This window comes from Eleutherodactylus coqui, chromosome 7, assembly GCF_035609145.1.
Source record: "Eleutherodactylus coqui strain aEleCoq1 chromosome 7, aEleCoq1.hap1, whole genome shotgun sequence".
Taxonomy (NCBI): Eukaryota; Metazoa; Chordata; class Amphibia; order Anura; family Eleutherodactylidae; genus Eleutherodactylus; species Eleutherodactylus coqui.
The window spans coordinates 20,141,905-20,168,357 of NC_089843.1; the positions used below are offsets into that span (position 1 = coordinate 20,141,905).

At 45.1% G+C, this 26,453-nt stretch overlaps 1 protein-coding gene across 1 annotated transcript; it reads right to left on the reverse strand.

Moving 5' to 3' along the window:
• Window positions 1-6,437: 6,437 nt before the first annotated feature.
• On the reverse strand, window positions 6,438-12,225 carry LOC136572381 (probable N-acetyltransferase camello). The gene is made up of 2 exons (XM_066572906.1): window positions 12,119-12,225; window positions 6,438-7,276 (listed from the first exon to the last, which is right to left on the reverse strand). Exons 1-2 carry the CDS (start codon window positions 12,185-12,187, stop codon window positions 6,599-6,601), a joined length of 747 nt encoding a protein of 248 aa, XP_066429003.1. The 5' UTR covers window positions 12,188-12,225; the 3' UTR covers window positions 6,438-6,598.
• Window positions 12,226-26,453: the final 14,228 nt, after the last annotated feature.

The window sequence follows — 26,453 nt, forward strand, 5'->3', positions numbered from 1 at the left end:
TTCAATTCCAAATGAGAAAAAACTTAAATGTCACCTTACATCAGATATCCCAAGGCTGAGAGAGATGTTCTAAGAAATACAGAGAAGATACGTAACCAGACACAAGGCCGCATGTACTTGGCCGATTTCCCAGAAGCGCTGGAACAAGATATCAAGATGTTCAAATGTACATGACTGTTATATGATTTTCACTGTCTCAGTCCGCAAATCCGGACTGCCCATATATGGTTATGAGCCCATCACCCCCTAGTGGTGAGAGGGCAGAGGATATAAGATCTCATGTAATCTGTAATAAAGTGCGCAGTTTTTTCTCCCGTGTGAGGAGCTAGACCAGACTCCTGTGTGTGGTGTCTCTTCTTACGGCCGGCAACGGGGCAAGTGGGGTGGGCCGGATTGGTGCTGCACTTAGAAATTTTAACCCTCATACCACGTCTTCCCTGCATGCAGGTCGCTGAGGATACAATCAGCTTCTACGAGCTCCTCACTTTTTGTCTAAAAAGTTCCCCAGAAGGCGGAGCGTCTTGTCGCTCCTCCACAGTCTGCCTCTGGCCGCGGTCCTGCGTCCGCTTAGAAGGGCGGCTCCTGCGGACATGTTTGTGTGAGCAAGGAGCAGAGAACAGAAGCTGTTAATTTCAATTATTTCGTTTTTGCACACATTCTGCACAAAAAAACCAAAATGCAGCATTCTTTATTTTAGTGTGCATTCGTGTACCCAAAGCCCGCGAGCTTGCGCAATTTAGCAGGAAAAGAATATCCGGAACTAATTAGTCTAAATAGCTTTTTACATTGGGGCGCGGCTGTGTCTCTCGCCCGTGTGAAATGTCCCTATCAGCACAAAAAGTACAGCAAAATGCACAAATCTGTTGGGCTAAGGCATGCTGTTTTTGCGCATACGCCTGTGTGAAGCTGCCCTAACCCCAGCCGCTGTGGGTTCTTGCACTGGATGCCGCCATCCATCTCACGTATTCCCGCGGTGATGAAAGGATACTGGTAGATCGTCACCCATGACAATCTGTCACCTTGCAGGTCTGGAATGACTTGAGTGGATCTAGGCATTTGTTGAAGTGTGTTTCCTGCCAAGCAGAGCTCATCCACATTCATTCAGCTGCCTCTCACACCGGCACCAGGGGGGCCTTTGATCCCATTGGCTCCCTGCTCCTCCGATACACATGCCCCAGACTTGCTGACTGCGATTTCCCTCCACTGGGAGAGGACAAAGAAAAAATTAATAACAGGGATTATTGGTTATTCAAAAGGTCCATACTCAACAGTGGTTATATTTTCAAAACTGTGACTGTTCCACGGACGTAGTGCATTCACTCCATCGCTGTGCAAAGCTAATCGTCTGTCACATATCAGGTTTAGTATCCATGAGTAGGTAAAAACATGGCAGGCAGGGGCATGGCCCAGGAACCCAAGAGCGGCCGCTCAAGATTTGAGCTGCAGCAATACTCTGCTGAACCTGCACCACCTTCCCGGCCCTAAGACCTTCCCCATCTAACCTCTGGGACCTCAGAGCAGGAATGCTGCTCTCTGGCTCTTGTTTTGGCTCAGAGCTTACTGCAGCCTACCAATCTATGGCCTAGAATCGATTACCGAGTGCTTCTTGCAGCCTGCCGCTTCAGACACCGTGCCAGTGTCCTTTAGATCGCCAGTGGGGGCTACTGGTTCTCTCCTCTACAGCAACACAGGCCGGAGCTTACCCGGCCGGGGGAGGAGTTGCGCTCCGGCTTGGGTCCTGTGGGCACCCGCGGTCTGAACACTGCCAGGGCCTCTGCCACTACTCTAACACTACAGAGGGCGGCCATCTTGGAGGAGGCAGGAGGGAGCACTGACTCATCTCCAGATCAGCTGGTGTCAAATACTCTGCAGGCAAAGTGTGCTCACTCCTCCCACCCCCAGCAAGGGTAGCATCAAGAGCAGCAGAACAAGCGGAGAAATTTTGGAGGGACTGCCTAATAATACAACCATATACGAGTACATCTCCTTGACCTCTCTGCAGCATTTTACACGGTTGACCATGACCTCCTCAGTATTCGTCAATCTATCGGCCTAAAGGACACTGCTCTCTCCTGGTTCTCTTCCTACCTCTCTGACCGCTCATTCAGTATCTCCTTTGCTGTCTCTATCTCCTGCCCACTCCCCGCTGTTGGGGTCCCCAGGGCTCGGTCCTCGGCCCCCTCCTCTCTCTACACCGCCCCAATCGGACAATCTGTAAATTTGGCCTCCAATACCATCTCTACACTGAGGACACCCAGTTATACACCTCTTGCCATGACATCTCAGCACCCTTTCTTCAAAACACAAACAACTGTCTGCCCGCTGTCTCTAATACTATGTCCTCTCTTTTTCTTAAACTCAACCTCTCTATAACTGACCTCCTCGTCTTCCAGCCGACCTCCCCCGAACATCTCCATTCCAGTGTCTGGCACCATGATAACTGCCAGACAGTATGCCCGCTGCCTTGGGGTCACACTGGACTCTAACCTCTCCTTTACCCCCTACATCCAATCTCTGGCCCGAGCATACCACCTGCACCTCAGGTACCTCAAATATTGCTAAATTCTGTCCCTTTCTTACCACGGACATGCTAAAGACACTCGTGGTCGCCCTCATCCATTCCCGACTCAACTACTGCAACTCTCTGCTCATCAGCCTTCCCTCCACCAGACTCTCCCCTCTCCAATCCATACTAAATAGTCGAGCTAACACCTTCCTCCAACAAGCAGCTTTGGACCGAACTGTACTCATTGACTTGGCGAACTCCACACAACAGGCCCTCGCTAAAAGACATGTCCAATCCCAGTAGGTAGCCCTCTCTCAAAATTTGGCATAAAAACAAAAAAGAAATGAGACTTCTACCCTATATAAATGGGATTCACAGCCTTCTTAAATCTAATCCTGAAACAATTGAGACGTCTTAAAAACTATCTACTGCAACATTCTGAGTCCCCGAACATCCCGTCTGTGAAACCTTTCCAAAATGATTCGTTTATCCCAATACAAGACCTTCAAAACCTGTTAGGACCGCCCCAATCCAACAGCCGGGACCGCCCCAATCCAACAGCCGGGACCGCCACTCAAAACATTCAATCTCTGCTTTTCAAACACACTTTTTTAGCACCAACTAGGGTCGGCTGTTTCCCAAACTCCTCGGGAAAAGCTACCCCCTTAAAGGGATAATGTCCAAAACATACCAGTCACTCCTACACAAAAACAAATATCCCTCAAAGATCTCCGGAGGAAGGACCTGGATGTTTAGTTCTCACAGGAGGAGGTCCATAGTGTCCTACCAAACTCATTAAACTTGATACGATATCAAGAGCTAAACTATAAAATAACCTCCAGATGGTAGAAAACTCAACTTCTCCATAAAAAGACCCAAAATATTCTCCTATTTGCGGCGATGTCTTAAAGCAGACGGTACATTCCTACACATCTGGTTCACACGCCCATCTCTACAGTCCTCCTTCCTGGTGCGGAATACAAAAGGCTAATCAACCTAATGCTTGGCTGTAAAACTATTCTTACACCCAAACGTTTCCTCCTCAATATAGCCCCTTCACCTGTAATCGGCACCATAGACCCAGTGCTCCCATTCCTCATGGACGCAGCTAAAATACTAATTCCAAGACATTGGAAAAAATCCCCCCCCCCCCCCTCCATCGTCCAGGAAGGGCTCAACGAGATCTGCACTGTGAATAGCTTCGAAAAATAACAGATGCGTCCAAACAGGAAAAATGGAGAAAGACCTAAAAATAGGAACCAAATGGTCACTTTTAGCAATAAACAAACCTGCCCCCCCCCATATTAACTTCCAGCAGCCGCACAATATACCTCGGCACTGGAACAGAACATCTCCACACTCCGGGAAACGGCTCTTCCCCGATCCTTCCCTTGTTTACATCATTTTCATTTTTCGACCAAGTTGTAACACAATGCCTTGTGAACCTTTTGTGTCTTTTTATTGGAAAATGTATGCCCCCCCCCCCCCCCCTTCCTCTCCTCTTTCCCTTCTGTGCCCCATAAATCATAAATAAATGCGGACACCATTACATGTGGACCCACTGCATGCCGGCGCCCCTCACTGGTTCTGTCCTGTAATAGTGTATTACAAATGGGACCTGCCCTGAGGGGTCTTTAGGGGGTACAGAGGAGGCAGGAGAGCGAGCGCCAGCAGGTAGATGATGGGGGTCAGCTAGTGTTTACAGTATTGCTGGGGGGGGGGGGGGGTGGGGGGTCACACAGGGATCGCCGAAATCTGTGGTTTCACATAGGTGACAGGAGAACGTCCTCTGCCACTCATACATTATAGCTGTCCATATATAGTGCCAGCCGGAGAATATCCCGATATATACTAACAACTGGAGCTTCCCCTCATAACCCGGGTCAGCCCCAGTGCCCCTCATGCATACTGCCAGCTGGAGCTCCCCCTCAAAACCCGGGTCAGCCTCAGTGCCCCTCATGCATGACAGACATATATACTACCAACTGGAGCTCCCCCTCATAACCCGGATCAGCCTCAGTGCCCCTCATACATAATGCCAGCCCAAGAATATCCCCATATATACTACCAACTGGAGCTCGCTCCCCCCCCCCCCCCCCCATAACCCGGGTCAGCCTCAGTGCCCCTCATGCATGAAACCATATATACTACCAACTGGATCTCCCCCTCATAACCTGGGTCAGCCTCAGTGCCCCTCATACATAATGCCAGCCATATATACTACCAGCTGGAGCTCCCCCTCATACCCCGGGTCAGCCTCAGACCCCCTCATACATAATGCCAGCCGGAGAGTAACCCCATATATACTACCAGCTGGAGCTCCCCCTCATAACCCGGGTCAGCCACCATGCCCTCCACATACATGCCAGCCAGAGAGCACCTTCTTAGACAGTGGCAAAGTATCCCCATGAGGGGGCATTCTCTAGATGAACACTGTGTATGGGAACATTCTCTGGCTGATTGGCACTGGAGCTGGCACTCTGATAATGCCTGTAACCCCGATACAGCAATTACGGTCACATTATCCAACTGGCATTACATATCACCAGCCAGAGATTGTTCACATACATGCCAGTGCCCCCTCCTACACAGTGCCAGCCAATGTTCCCCAACACAATGGCAGTCCACCCTCAGTGTCAGCTAGAACGTCCCCATAAACAACGACAACCAGAGAGCCTCCATCACCCAGAGTGTGCCCCTTCCTTACCCAGTGTCAGCCAGTTCGCCCACCCTGGCAGTGCCCCCTCATACAGAGAGCTCCCCACAAGGACCTATCAGCCCCTGCTATTCACACCGTACAACGCTCTGTAGTCTCACCCCCTGTGGGCATTTAAAACATACATTACACACAGAATGTGATTAACAGTGTGCGCCCGCAGCCCAGGAGGATGGCACGGCTGCCCAGTATTTACTACAAGCCACACTTCAGCCCTGGACTATGCTCTAGAGGGCGAGGATCAGACAGTGACTAAGCGGGAAACTCCTTTTACCAACCCACCACCCACATGTGGGAGGACTTCAAGACAGCAAGTTCTCCAGCTGTGGAGGAACTACAAGCTCCAGCATGCTCAGGCTGTCTGCAGGCAATACCAGAGGGCCGGAGCAGATTTATAACTAGGTCCTGCCTCTCCGGGAAAAATACTCCATGTTGTATCTAAACACTCCAGAAAGGCCACTGCATGCGATTGGTGCCCAGCTGCCCTTCTGCCTGCCACCAGCTGGTGTAACGATGGGTAGTATAGAAAGTGACAATCATCTCAAGCAGGTATGTGGCAGGAAGGACCGACGATACACATGCGATATTGTCTACCCGCGTATAATACAGCATGTAACTCAGGAGCAGTACAGGATAAGTAATGTATGTAGACAGTGACTCCACCAGCAGAATAGTGAGTGCAGCTCTGGAGTATAATACAGGATGTAACTCAGGATCAGTAAAGGATAAGTAATGTATGTACACAGTGACTCCACCAGCAGAATAGTGAGTGCAGCTCTGGAGTATAATACAGGATGTAACTCAGGATCAGTACAGGATAAGTAATGTATGTACACAGTGACTCCACCAGCAGAATAGTGAGTGCAGCTCTGGGGTATAATACAGGATGTAACTCAGGATCAGTACAGGATAAGTAATGTATGTACACAGTGACTCCACCAGCAGAATAGTGAGTGCAGCTCTGGGGTATAACAGGATCAGTACAGGATACGTAATGTATGTACACAGTGACTTGTAGGGGATTTTGAAGTCAGATTTTCTTTTGGACCTTAGGAGAGCTGGGTGACCCTGCCTATTATAACCATCATGGCAGCCATTTTTTGCTACAGATCAAACTGTTAGTAGCTTCAGACAGCATGACAACTTTGGGTCTTTGATTTTGAGGTGAACGCTCATCCAGGGTGATACATGGCGGCTCCACTCACCAGACATGCAGCAAGTTCAGTGCATTTAATCACATCTACATATAAAAAACAGAGCATGAAAGCATGTAATATACAGCTTATTACAGGTGCACACTATGATGACAGACATAATGGCGGCACTCTCTGCCGGTCCCCTGAGTTCTGGTAGTGCAGCAACGTCCTGGTCGCGCGTCACTTTGCCGGTACTACCGGTATATCATAGCGGTACCGGGAGATGGTTAAGTTGATCAGCCGGCCATAGACGGTGGGTAGCAGAAACTCTGTGTACTTCTTGAAGCCAACGCTCTTATACATCCCCTGCGCTTCATGCTGGATCATCAACGTGTTCAGGATGACCGAGCGGTAACCTCGCTGCCGCGCAAAGGCGATCACTTCGCGGGACAAGGCCTTGGCGATGCCGATCCCCCGGAAGTCTTTCCTCACCGACATGCGCTTCAGAAGGAGCTCCTCTTGGGTCTCGTCTGAAGGCTTTGCTGCGACCGTCCCGACAACGTGGTCCTCCGACTCCGCCACCCAGAAGTGGCAGTTTGGGTCCTCCATGTAGGTCTTCTGGATGTTGCACAGGTCTTCCTTCAAGCAGTGGTCGATGTACAAGTTCCAGCAGTAGCCAAGGAACTGGCGGCCCAAGGCCAAGGTGAGGGTGATGGCCAAGACCGGGAGGATGAGGGACTTGGAGCTGAAGAGCAGGGACAGGAACATACAGATGAGGACAAAGAGGACCCAGGGCCGCATCAACACATGGAAGCAGACACTGGGGACGTACTCGCTCATCCCGTGGGAGAACAGATCCCGCACTACCTCGTAGTCAGAGCCCTCATAGCTACGGATCCGGTACTCCACCATCACTGCCTGGGGAGAGAGCAGATCATGTATAGTGAGGGAGACCATATATACCGTATATACAGGACTGCACAAGAGGGCAGCTGTGGAAGAAGGACTACAGAATAGAAGGCTTAATTAATACTTGGCATTTCTATTAATTGACAAAAATAAAGTGACTGAACAAGAGAGATAACCCCATCCGTATTTGGGACGACGCCTTCAGTTCTGGTAGGGACAGTGTCGGGGACTTTGTAGGACTATAGTCCAGTGTGTGATTAACCAATTATACCAAACAGCCAATAAGGATCATCATTTTCATAGGGAGCTTGAAACAGTCATTAATAGAAACTACTGTGTAGGAGGATTATAACTGGGAGAGGAACAGCCACACTGCTACAAAAGGTGAGGCTGTGGAAGACAGTTTCATGTCAAGACTGAGCACAGCAGCAATACACAAGGTAGTTAGGCCAAATGCACATGGGCGCATCTGCAGAATCCAGATGGGGCATCTGCAGCAAATACTCAGCCCTCAACTGCAGCCCCCTGTGACAGATCTCAGTGCTGTAGAGTTGGCTGCTTACTTCAAAAAGAAAATTGATGACATCCGTCAGGAAATAACTTCCCAATCCCAGACTAGCCCTGACCCTAGTCTTGTCAGCACTGCATCTAGCTCCTGCTCACTGTCTGTACTCAGACCAGCGACAGAGGAAGAAGTCTCCAAATTGCTCTTCTCTGCTCGCCCCACCACCTGCGCTAGCGACCCTCTCCCCTCACACCTCCTCTGGTCCTTCTCCCCGGTAGTCATCTCCCATCTCACCACTATATTCAACCTCTCTGACCTCTGGCATCTTTCCCTCTTCTTTCAATCACGCCATCATATCACCACTGCTAAAGAAGCCGACTCTGGACGCGACTGATGCTGCCAACTACCCACCCATCTCAAACCTCCCCTTCATCTCCAAACTACTAGAACGCCTAGTTTACTCCCGCCTTGTAAGTCATCTATCAGAGCACTCTCTCCTAGACCCCCTACAGTCTGGCTTCCGACCCCAACACTCGACAGAAACTGCCATTACAAGGGTATCCAATGACCTACTGACAGCCAAATCGAGGGGCGATTACTCCCTACTGATCCTCCTCGACCTTTCCGCAGCATTTGACACTGTTGACTACAAACTCCTCAGTATGCTTCGCTCCATCAGCCTAAAGGACACTGCTCTCTCCTGGTTCTCCTCCTACCTATCTGACCGCTCTTTCAGTGTGTCCTTCGCTGGCTTTACCTCCCCTCCTCTTCCCCTTGCTGTTGGGGTCCCCCAGGACTCGGTCCTCGGCCCCCTCCTTTTCTCTATCTACACAGCCCCTATTGGAGAAACCATCAGGAGTTTGGGCCTCCATTACCACCTCTATGCTGACGACACCCAGCTATACACCTCTTCCTGTGACATCGCTGCCCCTTTAATCCAAAACATCGCCAACTGTCTGTCCGCTGTCTCTAACACCATGTCCTCTCTCTACCTAAAACTAAACCTCTCTAAAACTGACCTGCTGGTATTTCCACCCTCCACAAACCGACCTCATCCTGACATCTCCATCTCAGTGTGTGGTGCCACCATAACTCCTAGACAACATGCCCGCTGCCTTGGGGTCATATTTGATTCTGATCTCTCTTTTACCCCCTACATCCATTCTCTGGCCCGAACATGTCAGCTGCACCTCAAGAACATCGCAAGAATCCGCTCTTTTCTCACCGTTGACACGCTAAAAACGCTTATTGTCGCCCTCATCCACTCTTGGTTCGATTATTGCAACTCGTTGCTGATCGGCCTCCCCTGCACCAGACTCTACCCTCTCCAATCCATCCTGAATGCGGCAGCCAGGCTCATCTTCCTGTCCAGCCGCTACTCGGACGCCTCTGCCCTGTGCCGGTCACTGCACTGGCTGCCCGTTAAATACAGAATTCAATTCAAACTTACTATCTTCATCCACAAAGCCCTCCACACAGTGCAGCGCCCCCTATATCGCCTCCCTCATCTCAATCCATCACCCAGCCCGGGCTCTCCGCTCTGCTAACGAAACCAGACTGAGCGCCCCTTTAATTCGAAATTCTCATTCCCGCCTCCATGACTTCTCCAGAGCAGCACCGGTCCTCTGGAACGCACTACCAAAGGCTACCCGGGCAATCCAGGACTCGCAGAACTTCAGGCGTGCTCTAAAAATGCACCTCTACAGGGAGGCATACCGCATTCCCTAAACAAACCCCTCTGTACTCCGCCTGATAACATGCTCCCTGACCTACTGACTGCAATCCCTGCTAGCCATCATAAACCGCTCCTGCAGTCATACCGATTCTGCAGTCACACGGCTAAATGTCTGACCATTGTCTATGTGTATAGCATCCCTCACTCTCCACCTCGCCATGCCATGCACACTGGCAGCCCCTTTACCTTCTGTATCACCCCATTACTTGTAGTATGTAAGCTCGTTAGAGCCGGACCCGCACCTCTTTTGTTACCATCATCTGATTACTATGTAACCGTGGTTCTGTAATGTTTGTACTTTGTCTTTCTGTATTCCCCCTGTCTATGGAAGCGCTGCGGAATATGTTGGCGATATACAAATAAAGTTTATTATTAAATACTGCCCATAAATATGTAATGGTAAAAAGAAAAAAATGAAGTCGTTTTCCCTCTGTGCCCCTCCCTGCCCCCTCCGTGTTTCCTAGATATCAATCATAATTTTCCGCTCGCATAAAGGGAGAAAGGGGAAATAAACAAAAATCAAATCCATATCACACGTCCCATTACAGCGCGGATAGCTTCCGGTAAAGTCAATGAAAGGCGTCAGATCCGCGGGCCTTCCTCAGTGACATTGCTATAAGGTCGCGGCTTCCGTGTCATCGCCAGGCGATGATGGGGGAAGGCAGACAGTTTAAGATATATCCGATGGCGCCGTGCGGAGCGTCCGCAGTACAGGAAGACCTCTCATGTATGCTTGGGAGCCGACGGGGCCGCGTGCAGACGGCCTGACACTGCAGCAGCGAGGGCTCTCCCGGGGAAAGATTTTACAGCAGACTGGGGTTACGAGTATACAGTACTGGGAGGCGCTAATATATATATATATATATATATATATAGGCGATAGCAGGATGAATAATACACAGTAAATTACAGTACAAGTAGGCATAGCATGTATGAGGGGTCATAGACTGTATGCACTATATACAATACGGGGAGGAGGTATGGTGTATATATACAGGTGATAACAGGATGTATACAGTATATACAGTGCAGGATGGAGGTATAGTGTATATATGGGGGTCATAATAGAATATATACAGTATAGAGTGCAGGGGGAAGATATAGTGTGTATATATATATATATGTGTGTGATAGCAGGATGTATACAGCACAGGGAGGAGGTATAATGTGTATATAGGGTTATAACAGGATGTATAGTGTATATATGGGATCAATGCAGGATGTATACAGTATATACAGTGCAGGGGGAGGTGTGTGTGTGTGTGTGTGTATATATTATATATATGGTGATAACAGAATGTATACAGTACAGGGGGAGGTATAGTATACATAGGGTGATAGCAGGATGTATACAGTATATACAGCACAGGGAGAAGGTATAGTTTATATATGGAAGAGATAGCAGGATGTATAGTTTATATATAGGGGGATAGCAGGATGCACACAGTGCAGGGAGGAGGTATAGTGTATATATGGGGTGATAGCAGGATGTATACAGCACAGGGAGGAGGTATAGTGTATATACGGGGTGATAGCAGGATGCATACAGCACAGGGAGGAGGTATAGTGTATATATAGGGTGATAGCAGGATGCATACAGCACAGGGAGGAGGTATAGTGTATATACGGGGTGATAGCAGAATGTATACAGCACAGGGAGGAGGTATAGTGTATATACAGGGTGATAGCAGGATGCACACAGTGCAGGGAGGAGGTATAGTGTATATATGGGGTGATAGCAGAATGTATACAGTATATACAGTGCAGGGAGGAGGTATAGTGTATATATGGGGTGATAGCAGGATGTATACAGCACAGGGAGGAGGTATAGTGTATATACGGGGTGATAGCAGGATGTATACAGCACAGGGAGGAGGTATAGTGTATATACGGGGTGATAGCAGGATGCATACAGCACAGGGAGGAGGTATAGTGTATATACGGGGTGATAGCAGGATGTATACAGTATATACAGCGCAGGGAGGAGGTATAGTGTATATACGGGGTGATAGCAGAATGTATACAGCACAGGGAGGAGGTATAGTGTATATACGGGGTGATAGCAGAATGTATACAGCACAGGGAGGAGGTATAGTGTATATACGGGGTGATAGCAGGATGTATACAGCACAGGGAGGAGGTATAGTGTATATACGGGGTGATAGCAGGATGTATACAGCACAGGGAGGAGGTATAGTGTATATACGGGGTGATAGCAGTATGTATACAGTATATACAGCACAGGGAGGAGGTATAGTGTATATACGGGGTGATAGCAGTATGTATACAGTACAGGGAGGAGGTATAGTGTATATATGGGGTGATAGCAGAATGTATACAGCACAGGGAGGAGGTATAGTGTATATATGGGGTGATAGCAGAATGTATACAGCACAGGGAGGAGGTATAGTGTATATATGGGGTGATAACAGGATGTATACAGTATATACAGTGCAGGGAGGAGGTATAGTGTATATATGGGGTGATAGCAGAATGTATACAGTATATACAGTGCAGGGAGGAGGTATAGTGTATATACAGTGCAGGGAGGAGGTATAATACATATTACATAGGGGATAACATGCCACCACCGGCAGCCCCGCCCTCTCACCTGTGTCCTCCTGTAACGTCCCTGCTGCAGCAGTTTCCGGCGCGGCTTATATACGTCATTGAACGTCATCAGGGGCAGCGGGAGCCGCCATGTTCTCGGAGCCTGCGCGTCTCTGGCTCCTCAGCAGGCGGCGCTGTATGCTGAGGCAGTGCGGGTCGCGTATTTGTGATTTCAGCCGCACTTAAGCAGCGCTGCTGATTAGAGCCACCTGATTGGCTCTTCGGGACCACGTGACTACACACCGTGCACGCGGATTGCTCGGCTCTCCATGAAGTGATGGCGCTTATGAAGCACGTCTGTTGCTTAGCAACAAGTGTGCCGGCGGCCGGTTACTACATGGCGGCCCTGAGCAGCCCTGTGCCTTCTGGGGGTTCAAGTCAGCCGGTGAGCTGGGCACAGTGCTGCTCCATGGGGACCCCATATAATATGTGCAGGAGATCCTCCATACAAGTAATCATCCCCCTCTATGTACTATATATACTATACCCCCTCTATGTACTATATATACTATACCCCCTCTATGTACTATATATACTATACCCCCTCTATGTACTATATATACTATACCCCCTCATGTACTATATATACTATACCCCCTCCATGTACTATATATACTATACCCCCTCCATGTACTATATATACTATACCCCCTCTATGTACTATATATACTATACCCCCTCATGTACTATATATACTATACCCCCTCCATGTACTATATATACTATACCCCCTCTATGTACTATATATACTATACCCCCTCATGTACTATATATACTATACCCCCTCATGTACTATATGTACTATACCCCCTCTATGTACTATATATACTATACCCCCTCATGTACTATATATACTATACCCCCTCATGTACTATATATACTATACCCCCTCCATGTACTATATATACTATACCCCCTCATGTACTATATATACTATACCCCCTCCATGTACTATATATACTATACCCCCTCATGTACTATATATACTATACCCCCTCCATGTACTATATATACTATACCCCCTCCATGTACTATATATACTATACCCCCTCTATGTACTATATATACTATACCCCCTCTATGTACTATATATACTATACCCCCTCATGTACTATATATACTATACCCCCTCCATGTACTATATATACTATACCCCCTCATGTACTATATATACTATACCCCCTCTATGTACTATATATACTATACCCCCTCCATGTACTATATATACTATACCCCCTCTATGTACTATATATACTATACCCCCTCATGTACTATATATACTATACCCCCTCCATGTACTATATATACTATACCCCCTCATGTACTATATGTACTATACCCCCTCCATGTACTATATATACACTATACCCCCTCTATGTACTATATATACTATACCCCCTCATGTACTATATGTACTATACCCCCTCTATGTACTATATATATTATACCCCCTCTATGTACTATATATACTATACCCCTTCCATGTACTATATATACTATACCCCCTCTATATACTATATATACTATACCCCCTCCATGTACTATATATACTATACCCCCTCTATGTACTATATATACTATACCCCCTCATGTACTATATATACAATACCCCCTCTATGTACAATATATACGATACCCCTCATGTACAATAACCTTCCATGTACTATATATACTATACCCCCTCATGTACTATATATACTATATCCCCTCATGTACTATAACCTTCCATGTACTATATAAACTATAACCCCTCCATGTACAATATATACGATACCCCTCATGTACTATAACCTTCCATGTACTATATATACTATACCCCCTCTATGTACTATATATACTATACCCCCTCTATGTACTATATATACTATACCCCCTCCATGTACTATATATACTATACCCCCTCCATGTACTATATATACTATACCCCCTCTATGTACTATATATACTATACCCCCTCTATGTACTATATATACTATACCCCCTCCATGTACTATATATACTATACCCCCTCCATGTACTATATATACTATACCCCCTCTATGTACTATATGTACTATACCCCCTCCATGTACTATATATACTATACCCCCTCTATGTACTATATATACTATACCCCCTCATGTACTATATATACTATACCCCCTCTATGTACAATATATATGATACCCCTCATGTACTATATATACTATACCCCCTCTATGTACTATATATACTATACCCCCTCCATGTACTATATATACTATACCCCCTCTATGTACTATATATACTATACCCCCTCATGTACTATATATACTATACCCCCTCTATGTACTATATATACTATACCCCCTCATGTACTATATATACTATACCCCCTCTATGTACAATATACACGATACCCCTCATGTACTATAACCTTCCATGTACTATATATACTATACCCCCTCCATGTACTATATGTACTATACTCCATCTATGTACTATATATACTATACCCCCTCATGTACTATATATACTATACCCCCTCTATGTACTATATATACTATACCCCCTCATGTACTATATATACTATACCCCCTCTATGTACAATATATACGATACCCCTCATGTACTATAACCTTCCATGTACTATAAATACTATACCCCCTCTATGTACTATACCCCCTCTATGTACAATATATATGATACCCCTCATGTACTATAACCTTCCATGTACTATATGTACTATACCCCCTCCATGTACTATATGTACTATACTCCCTCTATGTATAATATATACGATACCCCTCATGTACTATAACCTTCCATGTACTATATATACTATACCCCCTCTATGTACTATACCCCCTCTATGTACTATACCCCCTCTATGTACGATGTATACGATACCCCTCATGTACTATAACCCTCCATGTACTATATATACTATACCCCCTCTATGTACAATATATATGATACCCCTCATGTACTATAACCTTCCATGTACTATATATACTATACCCCCTCCATGTACAATATATACTATACCCCCTCTATGTACTATATATACTATACCCCCTCCATGTACTATATATACTATACCCCCTCTATGTACTATATATACTATACCCCCTCATGTACTATATATACTATACCCCCTCTATGTACTATATATACTATACCCCCTCATGTACTATATATACTATACCCCCTCTATGTACAATATATACGATACCCCTCATGTACTATAACCTTCCATGTACTATATATACTATACCCCCTCCATGTACAATATATACTATACCCCCTCTATGTACAATATATACGATACCCCTCATGTACTATATATACGATACCCCTCATGTACTATAACCTTCCATGTACTATATATACTATACCCCCTCCATGTACTATATGTACTATACTCCATCTATGTACAATATATACGATACCCCTCATGTACTATAACCTTCCATGTACTATATATACTATACCCCCTCTATGTACTATACCCCCTCTATGTACAATATATATGATACCCCTCATGTACTATAACCTTCCATGTACTATATGTACTATACCCCCTCCATGTACTATATGTACTATACTCCCTCTATGTATAATATATACGATACCCCTCATGTACTATAACCTTCCATGTACTATATATACTATACCCCCTCTATGTACTATACCCCCTCTATGTACTATACCCCCTCTATGTACGATGTATACGATACCCCTCATGTACTATAACCCTCCATGTACTATATATACTATACCCCCTCTATGTACAATATATATGATACCCCTCATGTACTATAACCTTCCATGTACTATATATACTATACCCCCTCCATGTACTATATGTACTATACTCCCTCTATGTACAATATATACGATACCCCTCATGTACTATAACCCTCCGTGTACTATATATACTATACCCCCTCTATGTACTATATGTACTATACTCCATCTATGTACAATTTTTATTAGTCATATGTTTTTTATGTACTTATTGTACAATTAAATATATTTTCCTCATTGTGGAGACTTTTTAGTTTCCCTTTTGGTTTGCAAAAAACCCCGATTAAGAGCGCAGGAGGAATTTTTTACTGAGTTATACCCCCTCTATGTACAATATATATGATACCCCTCATGTACTATAACCTTCCATGTACTATATTAACTATACCCCCTCCATGTACAATATATACGATACAACTCAGGTACTATAACCCTCCATGTATTAAATATACTATACCCCCTCTATGTACTATATGTACTACCGTGTTTCCCCGAAAATAAGACAGTGTTTTTAATTAATTTTTGTTCAAAAAGGTTTAACTTTTTTACATGTATAGCTCACCGGACAATATTTAAATTGACTTTTTTAATTAACTGTTAGCAGGTCTTAATTTTGGAGTAGGGCTTATATTTCAAGCATCCTCAAAAAGCCTGAAAAAATCATTTTGCATCCTCAAAAATTCTGGAAAATCATGCTATGTCTTATTTTTTAGAGTATGCCTTATTTTCAGGGAAACGGTATACCCCCTCTATGTACTATACGTACTATACCTCCTCTATGTAAGATATATACGATACCCCTCATGTATTATAACCCTCCATGTATTATATATACTATACCCCCTCTATGTACAATATATACGATACCCCTCATGTATTATAACCTTCCATGTACTAGATAAACTATACCCCCTCCATGTACTATATATACTATAACCCTCCATGTATTATATATAATATACCCTCTCTATGTACAATATATATGATACCCCTCATGTACTATAACCTTCCATGTACTATATAAACTATACCCCCTCCATGTACTATAACCCTCCATGTATTATATATACTATACCCCCTCCGTGTACTATATGTACTATACCCCCTCTATGTAGGATATCTACGATACCCCTCATGTACTATAACCTTCCATGTATTATATTTACTATACCCCCTCCATGTACTATATATACTATATGCCCTCCATGTACTATATTTACTATACTGCCTCCATGTACTATATATACTATAACCCTCCATGTATTATATATACTATACCCCCTTCATGTACTATATATACTGTAACCCTCCATGTATTATATATACTATACCCCCTCCATGTACTATATATACTGTAACCCTCCATGTATTATATATACTATACCCCCTCTATGTATGATATATATGAGACCCCTCATGTACTATAACCCTCCATGTTATATATATATAGTATACCCCCACCATGTACTATATTTACTATACCCCCTCCATGTACTATAACCCACCATGTATTATATATACTATACCCCCTCAATGTACTATATTTACTATACTGCCTCCATGTACTATATATACTATAACCCTCCATGTATTATATATACTATACCCCCTCTATGTACTATATATACTATAACCCTCTATGTATTTTATATACTCTACCCCCTCGATGTACTATATGTACTATAACCCTCCATGCTTTATACATACTATACCCCCTCCATGCAGTATATATACTATAACCCTCCATGTACTATACCCCCTCTGTGTATTATATATACTATAATCCTCCATGTACCATATATCCTATACCCCCTCCATGTACTGTACCATATATACTATACCTCTTCAAGTACTATCTATACTATACCCCTCCATCTACTGTACCATATATACTATACCCCCTCCATGTGCCATATATACTATACCCCTTCAAGTACTATATATACTATACCACCATGTACCATATATACTACACCCCTTCATGCACTATATACTCCTTCCATGTACCATATATACTATACCCCTCCATGTACTGTACCATATATATTATACCCCTCCACATACCATATATACTGTAACCCTATATACTAAATATATTATAACCCCTGCATGTACCATATATACTGTAACCCCTCCATGTACCTATATACACAATATCTGCTCCATCTACGGTACCATATATACTATACTCCCTCCATGTGCCATATATACTATACCCCTTCAAGTACTATATATACTGTACCCCATTTACCATATATACTATACCCCTCTATGTACTATATACACTATACCCCTCCATGTACTTTATACTCATTCCATGTACCATATATACTATACCTTTTCATGTACCTGTATATACTATACCCCTATATACACTGTACCTCTGCATGTACTATATACACTATACCCATGCACATACCATATGTACTATACCCCTCCATGTACCTACATATACTATACCCCTCCATGTACCTACATATACTATACCACTCCATGTAGCATATATACTATACCCCCTATGTACCGTATATGCTATACCCCCTTCATGTACCATATATACTATACCCCTCCATGTACGGTACCATATATTCTATACCCTCTCCATGCACCTATATATACTATACACCTCCATGTACTGTACCATATATACTATACCCCAAGCACCATATATAATAACCCTCCTCAACCTATGTAAACTATACGCCTTCATGTACCTATATATACTATTCTCCTTCAAGTACTATGTATACTATACCCCTCCAAGTACCATATATACTATACCACTTCAAGTACCGTATATACTATACCCCTCCATGTACTGTACCATATATACTATACCCCTCCAAGCATCATATATAATAACGCTCCTCGACCTATATAAACTATACCCCTTCATGTACCTATATATACTATTCTCAAGTACTATGTATACTATACCCCCCAAATACCATATATACTATACCTCTCCAAGTACCGTATATACTATACCCCTCCATGTACTGTACCATATATACTATACCCCTCCCAGCACCATATATATTATAGCCCGCCATGTACCTATATAAACTATACCCCTCCATGTACATATACTATGCCCACCCATGTGCCTATATATTCTATGCCCCTCCATGTACTTAAATATACTATACCCCTCCATGTACCATATATGCTATACTCTTGATGTACTATATATACTGCACCCTCCATGTATTACATATACTGTATCTCTCCAAGTACCGTATATACTATACCCCACCATGTACTGTACCATATATACTATACCCCTCCAAGCACCATATATAATAACGCTCATCGACCTATATAAACTATACCCCTTCATGTACCTATATATATTATTCTCCTTCAAGGACTATGTATACTATACCCCTCCATGTACCATATATACTATACCCCTCCATGTACTGTACCATATATACTATACCCCCTCCATCCACCTCTAAATACTATTCCCCTCTATGTACTGTACCATATATACTATACCCCTCCAAGCACCATATATATTATAGCCCGCCATGTACCTGTATAAACTATACCCCTCCCTGTACCTATTTATACTATTCTCCTTCAAATACTACATATACTATATCCCTCTATGTACCTATATATACTATACCCCTCCATGTACCATATATGCTATACCCTTCATGTACTATGTATACTGCACCCTCCATGTATTACATATACTGTATCTCTTCATGTACCTGTATATACTATACCTCTCCATGTACTATGTATATATTACACCCCTCCATGTACTATATATACAATATACCCTATAGATTCTAGAGTTCTCATGCTTCATGTACACTATATATAAAATACCTCCTCGATGTATGCCATGTATTTTATACCTCCTCCTCCTCCATGTATGCTAAGGGGGAAATTTACTAAGCCCAGCATTTCCAACATCGGGCTTAGTAAGATTTTCCCATTCCAACAAGCCCTTGCGCAAATTTTTGCATATTCTTTATACCAGACAACTGGGGGACAACCCTATTTAATGCCCCCCTATATGTCCTATACTTCTTTCTCCATGTAAAGTATACTATATCTCTCCTCACTATGTTTTATACATGCCATACCTCCCGTCTCTGTACATTGAAGTGAAGATTATGTCCCCTTGATGGAGCAAGTGAAGATTATGTCCCCCGCTGCTTCCTCACTGACACTCATGTCACCCTTCATTGAACAAGTATTGCTAAACAAGAATGTTTGTGATAGTGGACATGGTGGGCAACACCGCCAGCGGGCGGATGTGTGGAAGCGGTTTGTGACAAAAGTGCTGAAGCCCTGCTTCTGGTTACTCAACATGCGGAGCGCCAAGGCCGATGTTATTCCTGGGCTGCCCACAACTATATTCAGCCGGCACTGATGAGTCGTGAATGCGTCAATCACTGCTATCCAACGTTTTCTATGTGCTTCTCCAACGGGCGCCACAGGCAACATATAGAGGCTGGCATCAAGACAAAGGGGTGTTCTTCATGATCTGCTTCCAACATGAGGGACGTCCCAAAAGTTATTAGCTCGTTATGTTGTAATTATCGTACACTCAGGAAATTGTGTTCAGATTTCTTTTAACCCTTTGAGGAAGGAATCTTGCTGAAAGTGGGTATTTTTCTCATTTTCACAGATAATTAAAGATAGCAATGTTTCATAAATTTGGAAAATGCAAACCCCGAGGCGTGACCGGAGCATGAGGGAGGGTTAGGGACTGAAAGACGTCATACTGACATGGGGGCAACATTGGGGGGCCGTGCTCCTTCATGTGAGGCAGTGAAAACCTGAGTGTTGGGAGAGCCAGCATTGGAGTTGACCCCCACACGGGACCACCTGTCGATGCGGCCCCCCAGAAAAGGTGAAGAAAATCCACAAAATTGTCATGAACGACAGAAAAAAAGGCAGATTGCTGGGACTGTGCACCTGCTTAAGACAACCGTGATCACGTTCTCACTGGGGATGAAGAAGGGTTCAGGGAGATGGGTTTCAAAACTTTTGACTGCTGACCAGCAGATGTTGAGGGGCCACACATCTAGGGAGAAGGTAGAGCAGATGCTTTCTTGAGACATTTCATAACTGTTGACAAGGTCTCGGTCCAACACTTCCGGCCGAGGCCCAAATCGAGCTTCTTGCTATGAAAACTCCAGACATTCCCTCCAACAAAGAAGGTCCAGGCAGTGCCCTCAGTTGGAATGGTTATGGCAACTGACTTTTGGGACATTGAGGGCGTAGTGATGGCAGACTACCTTCCAAAGGGACAAACTGTGACGGGGGCATACTACACCAACCTGCTGAGGCAACTGGGAGGAGATCAAGCAGAAGCAATGCGAAAAGTTGCCAGAAGGCATCCTCTTCTACAACACGCCCAACCACAAAGCCATCAAGTAAAGCTGGGAGGGATGCATTTAAAAATAGAGGACAACGTCATTTGTGCTGCGGAGGAGATTTTTGCAATGATTCTACAAAACCTCATAGGCCACCAGTATCATAGCCTTGAAACACCGGCGGGCCAAGTGTGTTGAGATGTCAGGGCGCTGTGCTGTAACATAAATGAAAAGTTAATATATTTCTTTCATAGTTGGGCTAAGAACGTTTGAGGCGACCCTCATAGCTTGCAGAATTCATGGGGAGAGGTCAATTCAGCAAAGACATTTCACACCCTGCATCCGCATGTAGTTTCCTGTTTAGGATTATGCCGTATGATTGTGTTGACCGTTGTCATGTTTATGCTTACATTTATAAATAATCACTAAAATATTGTCAGGGGACACATACTTCATTTGTGTTGACATTTCCATCAAGTGAAAGTTTATGTCCTAGGAGGACAGCATCTTCACAGCTTCAATTGTGTTAACATTTGTGTCAAGAAAAGTTTATATTCTTCCCCTCCATGTACAATGTAGGTTTCCCTTCTCCCTCTATATGATAAACACTATTCCCCCTCTGAACATTACATATCACCCCCACAAACATAATTCTATACCTCGCCTTTGCTGGACAGTTTATATTCTATGCCTGTACAATATATATTCTGTACTCGTGGTGTAGATCCCACCGGGTAATGAGATCGTTCTGCAGAAATATCGGCCCCTGCGGACAGGAAGCTTCTTGTAGAGCAACAAATTAGATGGAGGTGCTGACATGTTCTGCCCAGCTGTATTTTTTCTGCTTCTCTTAGACACAATGGCGCTGGAGCTGGTCGTCTGCTGTTATAGCCCATCTGTGCGGAGGAACGGCGAGTTGTGCGTTCTAACTCGTTAGTCGGGGCACCAGCGGTGTATTTGGCTGACTGTGCAGCGCCTGTTGGTAAGAATGATATCAGACATCCTCTCGGTCACGAGTGTTTTACATGCACAGGGTGCCCTTCCGCTGGTTGTTTTTCATCGATCACACCATTTTCAGTATACTCTCTACACAATCACACGAGAAAACCCCCCGTGGTTGGCAGTGAGCCCCCAGCTCAGATCGCTGGATTTTCCCATCTAAAGGGCCGTCCACACTCACACATGTTCATCCGTGAAATGCACTTTTTTGATCTCACAGGACGGGATCTTGAGAACGGGCTCCCCCGATCTCACAGGACGGGATCTTGAGAACGGGCTCCCCCGATCTCACAGTACGGGATCTTGAGAACGGGCTCCCCCGATCTCACAGGACGGGATCTTGAGAACGGGCTCCCCCGATCTCACAGGACGGGATCTTGAGAACGGGCTCCCCCGATCTCACAGTACGGGATCTTGAGAACGGGCTCCCCCGATCTCACAGGACGGGATCTTGAGAACGGGCTCCCCCGATCTCACAGGACTGGATTTTAAGAACGGGCTCTCCCGCTCTCACAGGACGGGATCTTAAGAACGGGCTCTCCTGATCTCACAGGACGGGATCTTGAGAACGGGCTCCCCCGATCTCACAGTACGGGATCTTGAGAACGTGCTCCCCCGATCTCACAGGACTGGATTTTAAGAACGGGCTCTCCCGCTCTCACAGGACGGGATCTTAAGAACGGGCTCTCCTGATCTCACAGTACGGGATCTTGAGAACGGGCTCCCCTGATCTCACAGGACGGGATTTTAAGAACGGGCTCTCCCGCTCTCACAGTACGGGATCTTGAGAACGGGCTCTCCTGATCTCACAGGACGGGATTTTAAGAACGGGCTCTCCTGCTCTCACAGTACGAGATCTTGAGAACGGGCTCCCCTGATCTCACAGGACGGGATTTTAAGAACGGGCTCTCCCGCTCTCACAGGACGGGATCTTAAGAACGGGCTCTCCTGATCTCACAGTACGGGATCTTGAGAACGGGCTCCCCTGATCTCACAGGACTGGATTTTAAGAACGGGCTCTCCCGCTCTCACAGTACGGGATCTTGAGAACGGGCTCCCCTGATCTCACAGGACGGGATTTTAAGAACGGGCTCTCCCGCTCTCACAGGACGGGATCTTAAGAACGGGCTCTCCTGATCTCACAGGACGGGATCTTAAGAACGGGCTCTCCTGATCTCAAGAGACAGAATTTTATTGATAGACTCTCCTTTTGTTAGACATAAGGGAAATTAAATATCCAACCCCGAACAGCATATTGTTTTTTTTAATTAAAGAGACCTTTTAGATCAGGGTGAATATTTGTCCTGTGCCCAAAGGGGGGACGTTATATTACTTGGCCTTTCCTCCTTTTGCCATTGCCTCCTGGTTGTCTGACCCCTCTTTGTTCTTCAAAGATGGCTGCTTTTCAGACTATCCGTTGCACTCAGTAGTTTTTAGTGACGAGTTGTTTCATAGGCATGAAATGCCAGAGATTACCAATGCACAGTTGTGCATCAGCTAGTAACCGGAGCGAGGCCGCCATCTTGGAACAGTAAAGAGGAGCCAACAGATCTGGATGGCAACAGCACAAAGGGAGAGTACTAGGCAATATTACATCCTGCCTTAGAAATATTGTGTCCTTGGGACCAGAGGGTCACTTTAATCCTGCATTTTGTGTTTAAATCCTCTTAGTCAACACTAGGGGGAGCTCACTACATTATTTTATCTTCAGATTAAGGGCTCAGTCAGACGGGCGTTTTTTCGCGCGCTTTGCGCATGCGCATGCGTCCGGCGATTTTTTAAAACCATTGCTTTGCAATGGTATCGGACACATGAGCGCTTTTTATGCGCTCGTCCGATAAATTATAGAACAAAAAAATCGCAGATCGCACCTATCTGCGATCTGCGATTCCTGTTCTCTTCTGTATATGCTCTCAATGGGGCCGGCGGCAGCAGCGCCGACCCCATTGAGAACATATAGAAGACAAATCATTCTTCTCTGCCACAGCTGTAACAGCTGTGGCAGAGAAGAACGATGTTTGCCCATTGAATTCAATGGAGCGGCAATACAGCCGCTCCATTGAAAGCAATGGGCTGCCGGCGTGCGCGGGGTGAATTGTCGGGAAGGGGTTAAATATATAAGCCCTTCCCAGCAATTCATCCTAAAATGTGTTAAAATAAAAAAAAATTGTATACTCACCTTTCCGCTGCAGCCAGAGTCCAGCCGCGGCCGCTGTCAGTTCTCCTAAACTGCTTCTCGGCACTATTCAGCCGGCGGGGCTTTAAAATGCCCGCCTGCTGAATGATCTGCCTCTGATTGGTCACAGCCCTGACCAATCAGAGGCTGAAAACACTCACACACCCATTCATGAATGGGTGAGTGACTGCTGCCTCTCAGCGCTGAGCCAATCAGGGGCAGGTCTGACTCACATCCATTCATGAATTCATGAATGGGTGTGAGTGAGGCATGCCTCTGATTGGCTCAGCGCTGAGCCAATCAGGGGGCAGGTCTGACTCACACCCCCTTCACACCCACTGCAGGACGGCCGCGCGGAGCTTCGGCTGCCGGCAGAAGGTGAGTATACAATTTTTTTTTATTTTAACACATTTTAGGATGCATTGCAGGTAAGGGCTTATATATTTAAGCCCTTCCCGACAATTCATCCCGGGCTCGCCCGCAGCGCACTGCTTTCAATAGAGCGGCTGTATTGCCGTCTCCATTGAATGCACTGCGCTGGACAGCTCCGGCCCGTTTCTAATGAAACGCGGCTAGGAGCAGATTTTCGGGCGATTTGCGGGCGACTTGCGCGCACCGGTCACGCGATTTTCGCGGATGCGCATCCGTCATGCGATCCACAAATCGCGCGAAAAAAACGCCCGTCTGACTGAGCCCTCACCCAATGCAGGGCTGTGACACGGTGGCCTGTTTGTTCCCATTAGTGTTGCTTGGTGGTGATAAAATCGTCCACATTTTTGCAAAATAAATTGGGTTAATCTCAACCGTTTTTTGGTGAAAATCGTGGGAAAATCAAATTTCCCATAATGTCTGCTACGGGGGTCAGTGTGCAGCCAATCAATTTGCTGATGTCACCAAATGTGTCTTTCATCTTGCATATGGGCAGCAGTTTCCCTGGACATCAGTATCACATGACCTAGCCATATATAACATAGGCACAGTGTAACCATCGGCCATTTTTCATTTGGGCACAGGACAGAGAAGCAGCATTATGTTTATATGCCTATATAACACATGGTCTGTTGTTAAAGGGGACAGATATTCTAAAGAGGATATATTACTGAAAGTCTGTATACCGGCAGAGAACTTAGGTTCTATTGCAGGCAGCAGAGAAAGAAGCTGCATCACATTTATATGCCCATATAAAATGTGGTCTGCACATTGGGAGAGGGAATATTTCTGCTGCTGCCAACGTATATAGCAGCAATGCAGACAGACAAATTACGCTTTGCCATGGGGAATATTGCATTTCTATGTTTGCGACCCCAGATGTCAATCAAAGTTGGCAGTCTTGCCATTATAAGTTATTTGCAGACCTTATGCAACTAGCAGTGGGGTTTGGGGATTTCAATTACGCTGCGCCAAACAGAGACAGCTCACAAAGATACAAGCTGTGGCCTTCCATTCTCACATATCGTGCCTCCCAGAGATTGCAGATTATTTAGCTGGCTGTGTTTTTTTGTGAAAATAAAACAATAAGAAATCCAAAAAGGGAAACAGCAAATACACACAGTGTGTGTCAGCACCCTCAGAAGTTGTTCAAAGTCACCAGTCCTGCCACTATGAATTATTTGCAGATCTCATGCATCTAGCAGTGGTTTTCTGCAAACTACAACGTTAGCTGATAAGTTACATAAAACTACACTAAAAAGTGAATTAAAAAAGAAGAACAATGTAAAAAAATAAAAAGGAAACAAAGAAAGCAAGGGGTAGAGAACATGTTAGTGGTGCGGTGCTACTGGTGGTGGCAGGGCTGTTCTCTTGCTTCTTCTGCTGTGTTTCCTTCTCCCACTTCCCCCCCCAAATGGAAATATGTCATTATGGAAGTATGGAGCTACATTCACCATGTTTCCATGAGGGGCACACTCTGCACCCTCAAGGTGCTGTTGCTGCTCGGGGCGCTGGTGGTGGTAGAACGTTTGCTGCTCTCCTTCTGCTTCTGACCTTTTTTTCCTAATCCTCCCAAAATAAAAAATGTTCTAAAGTACAAGAAACATCCATAGTTCCATGTC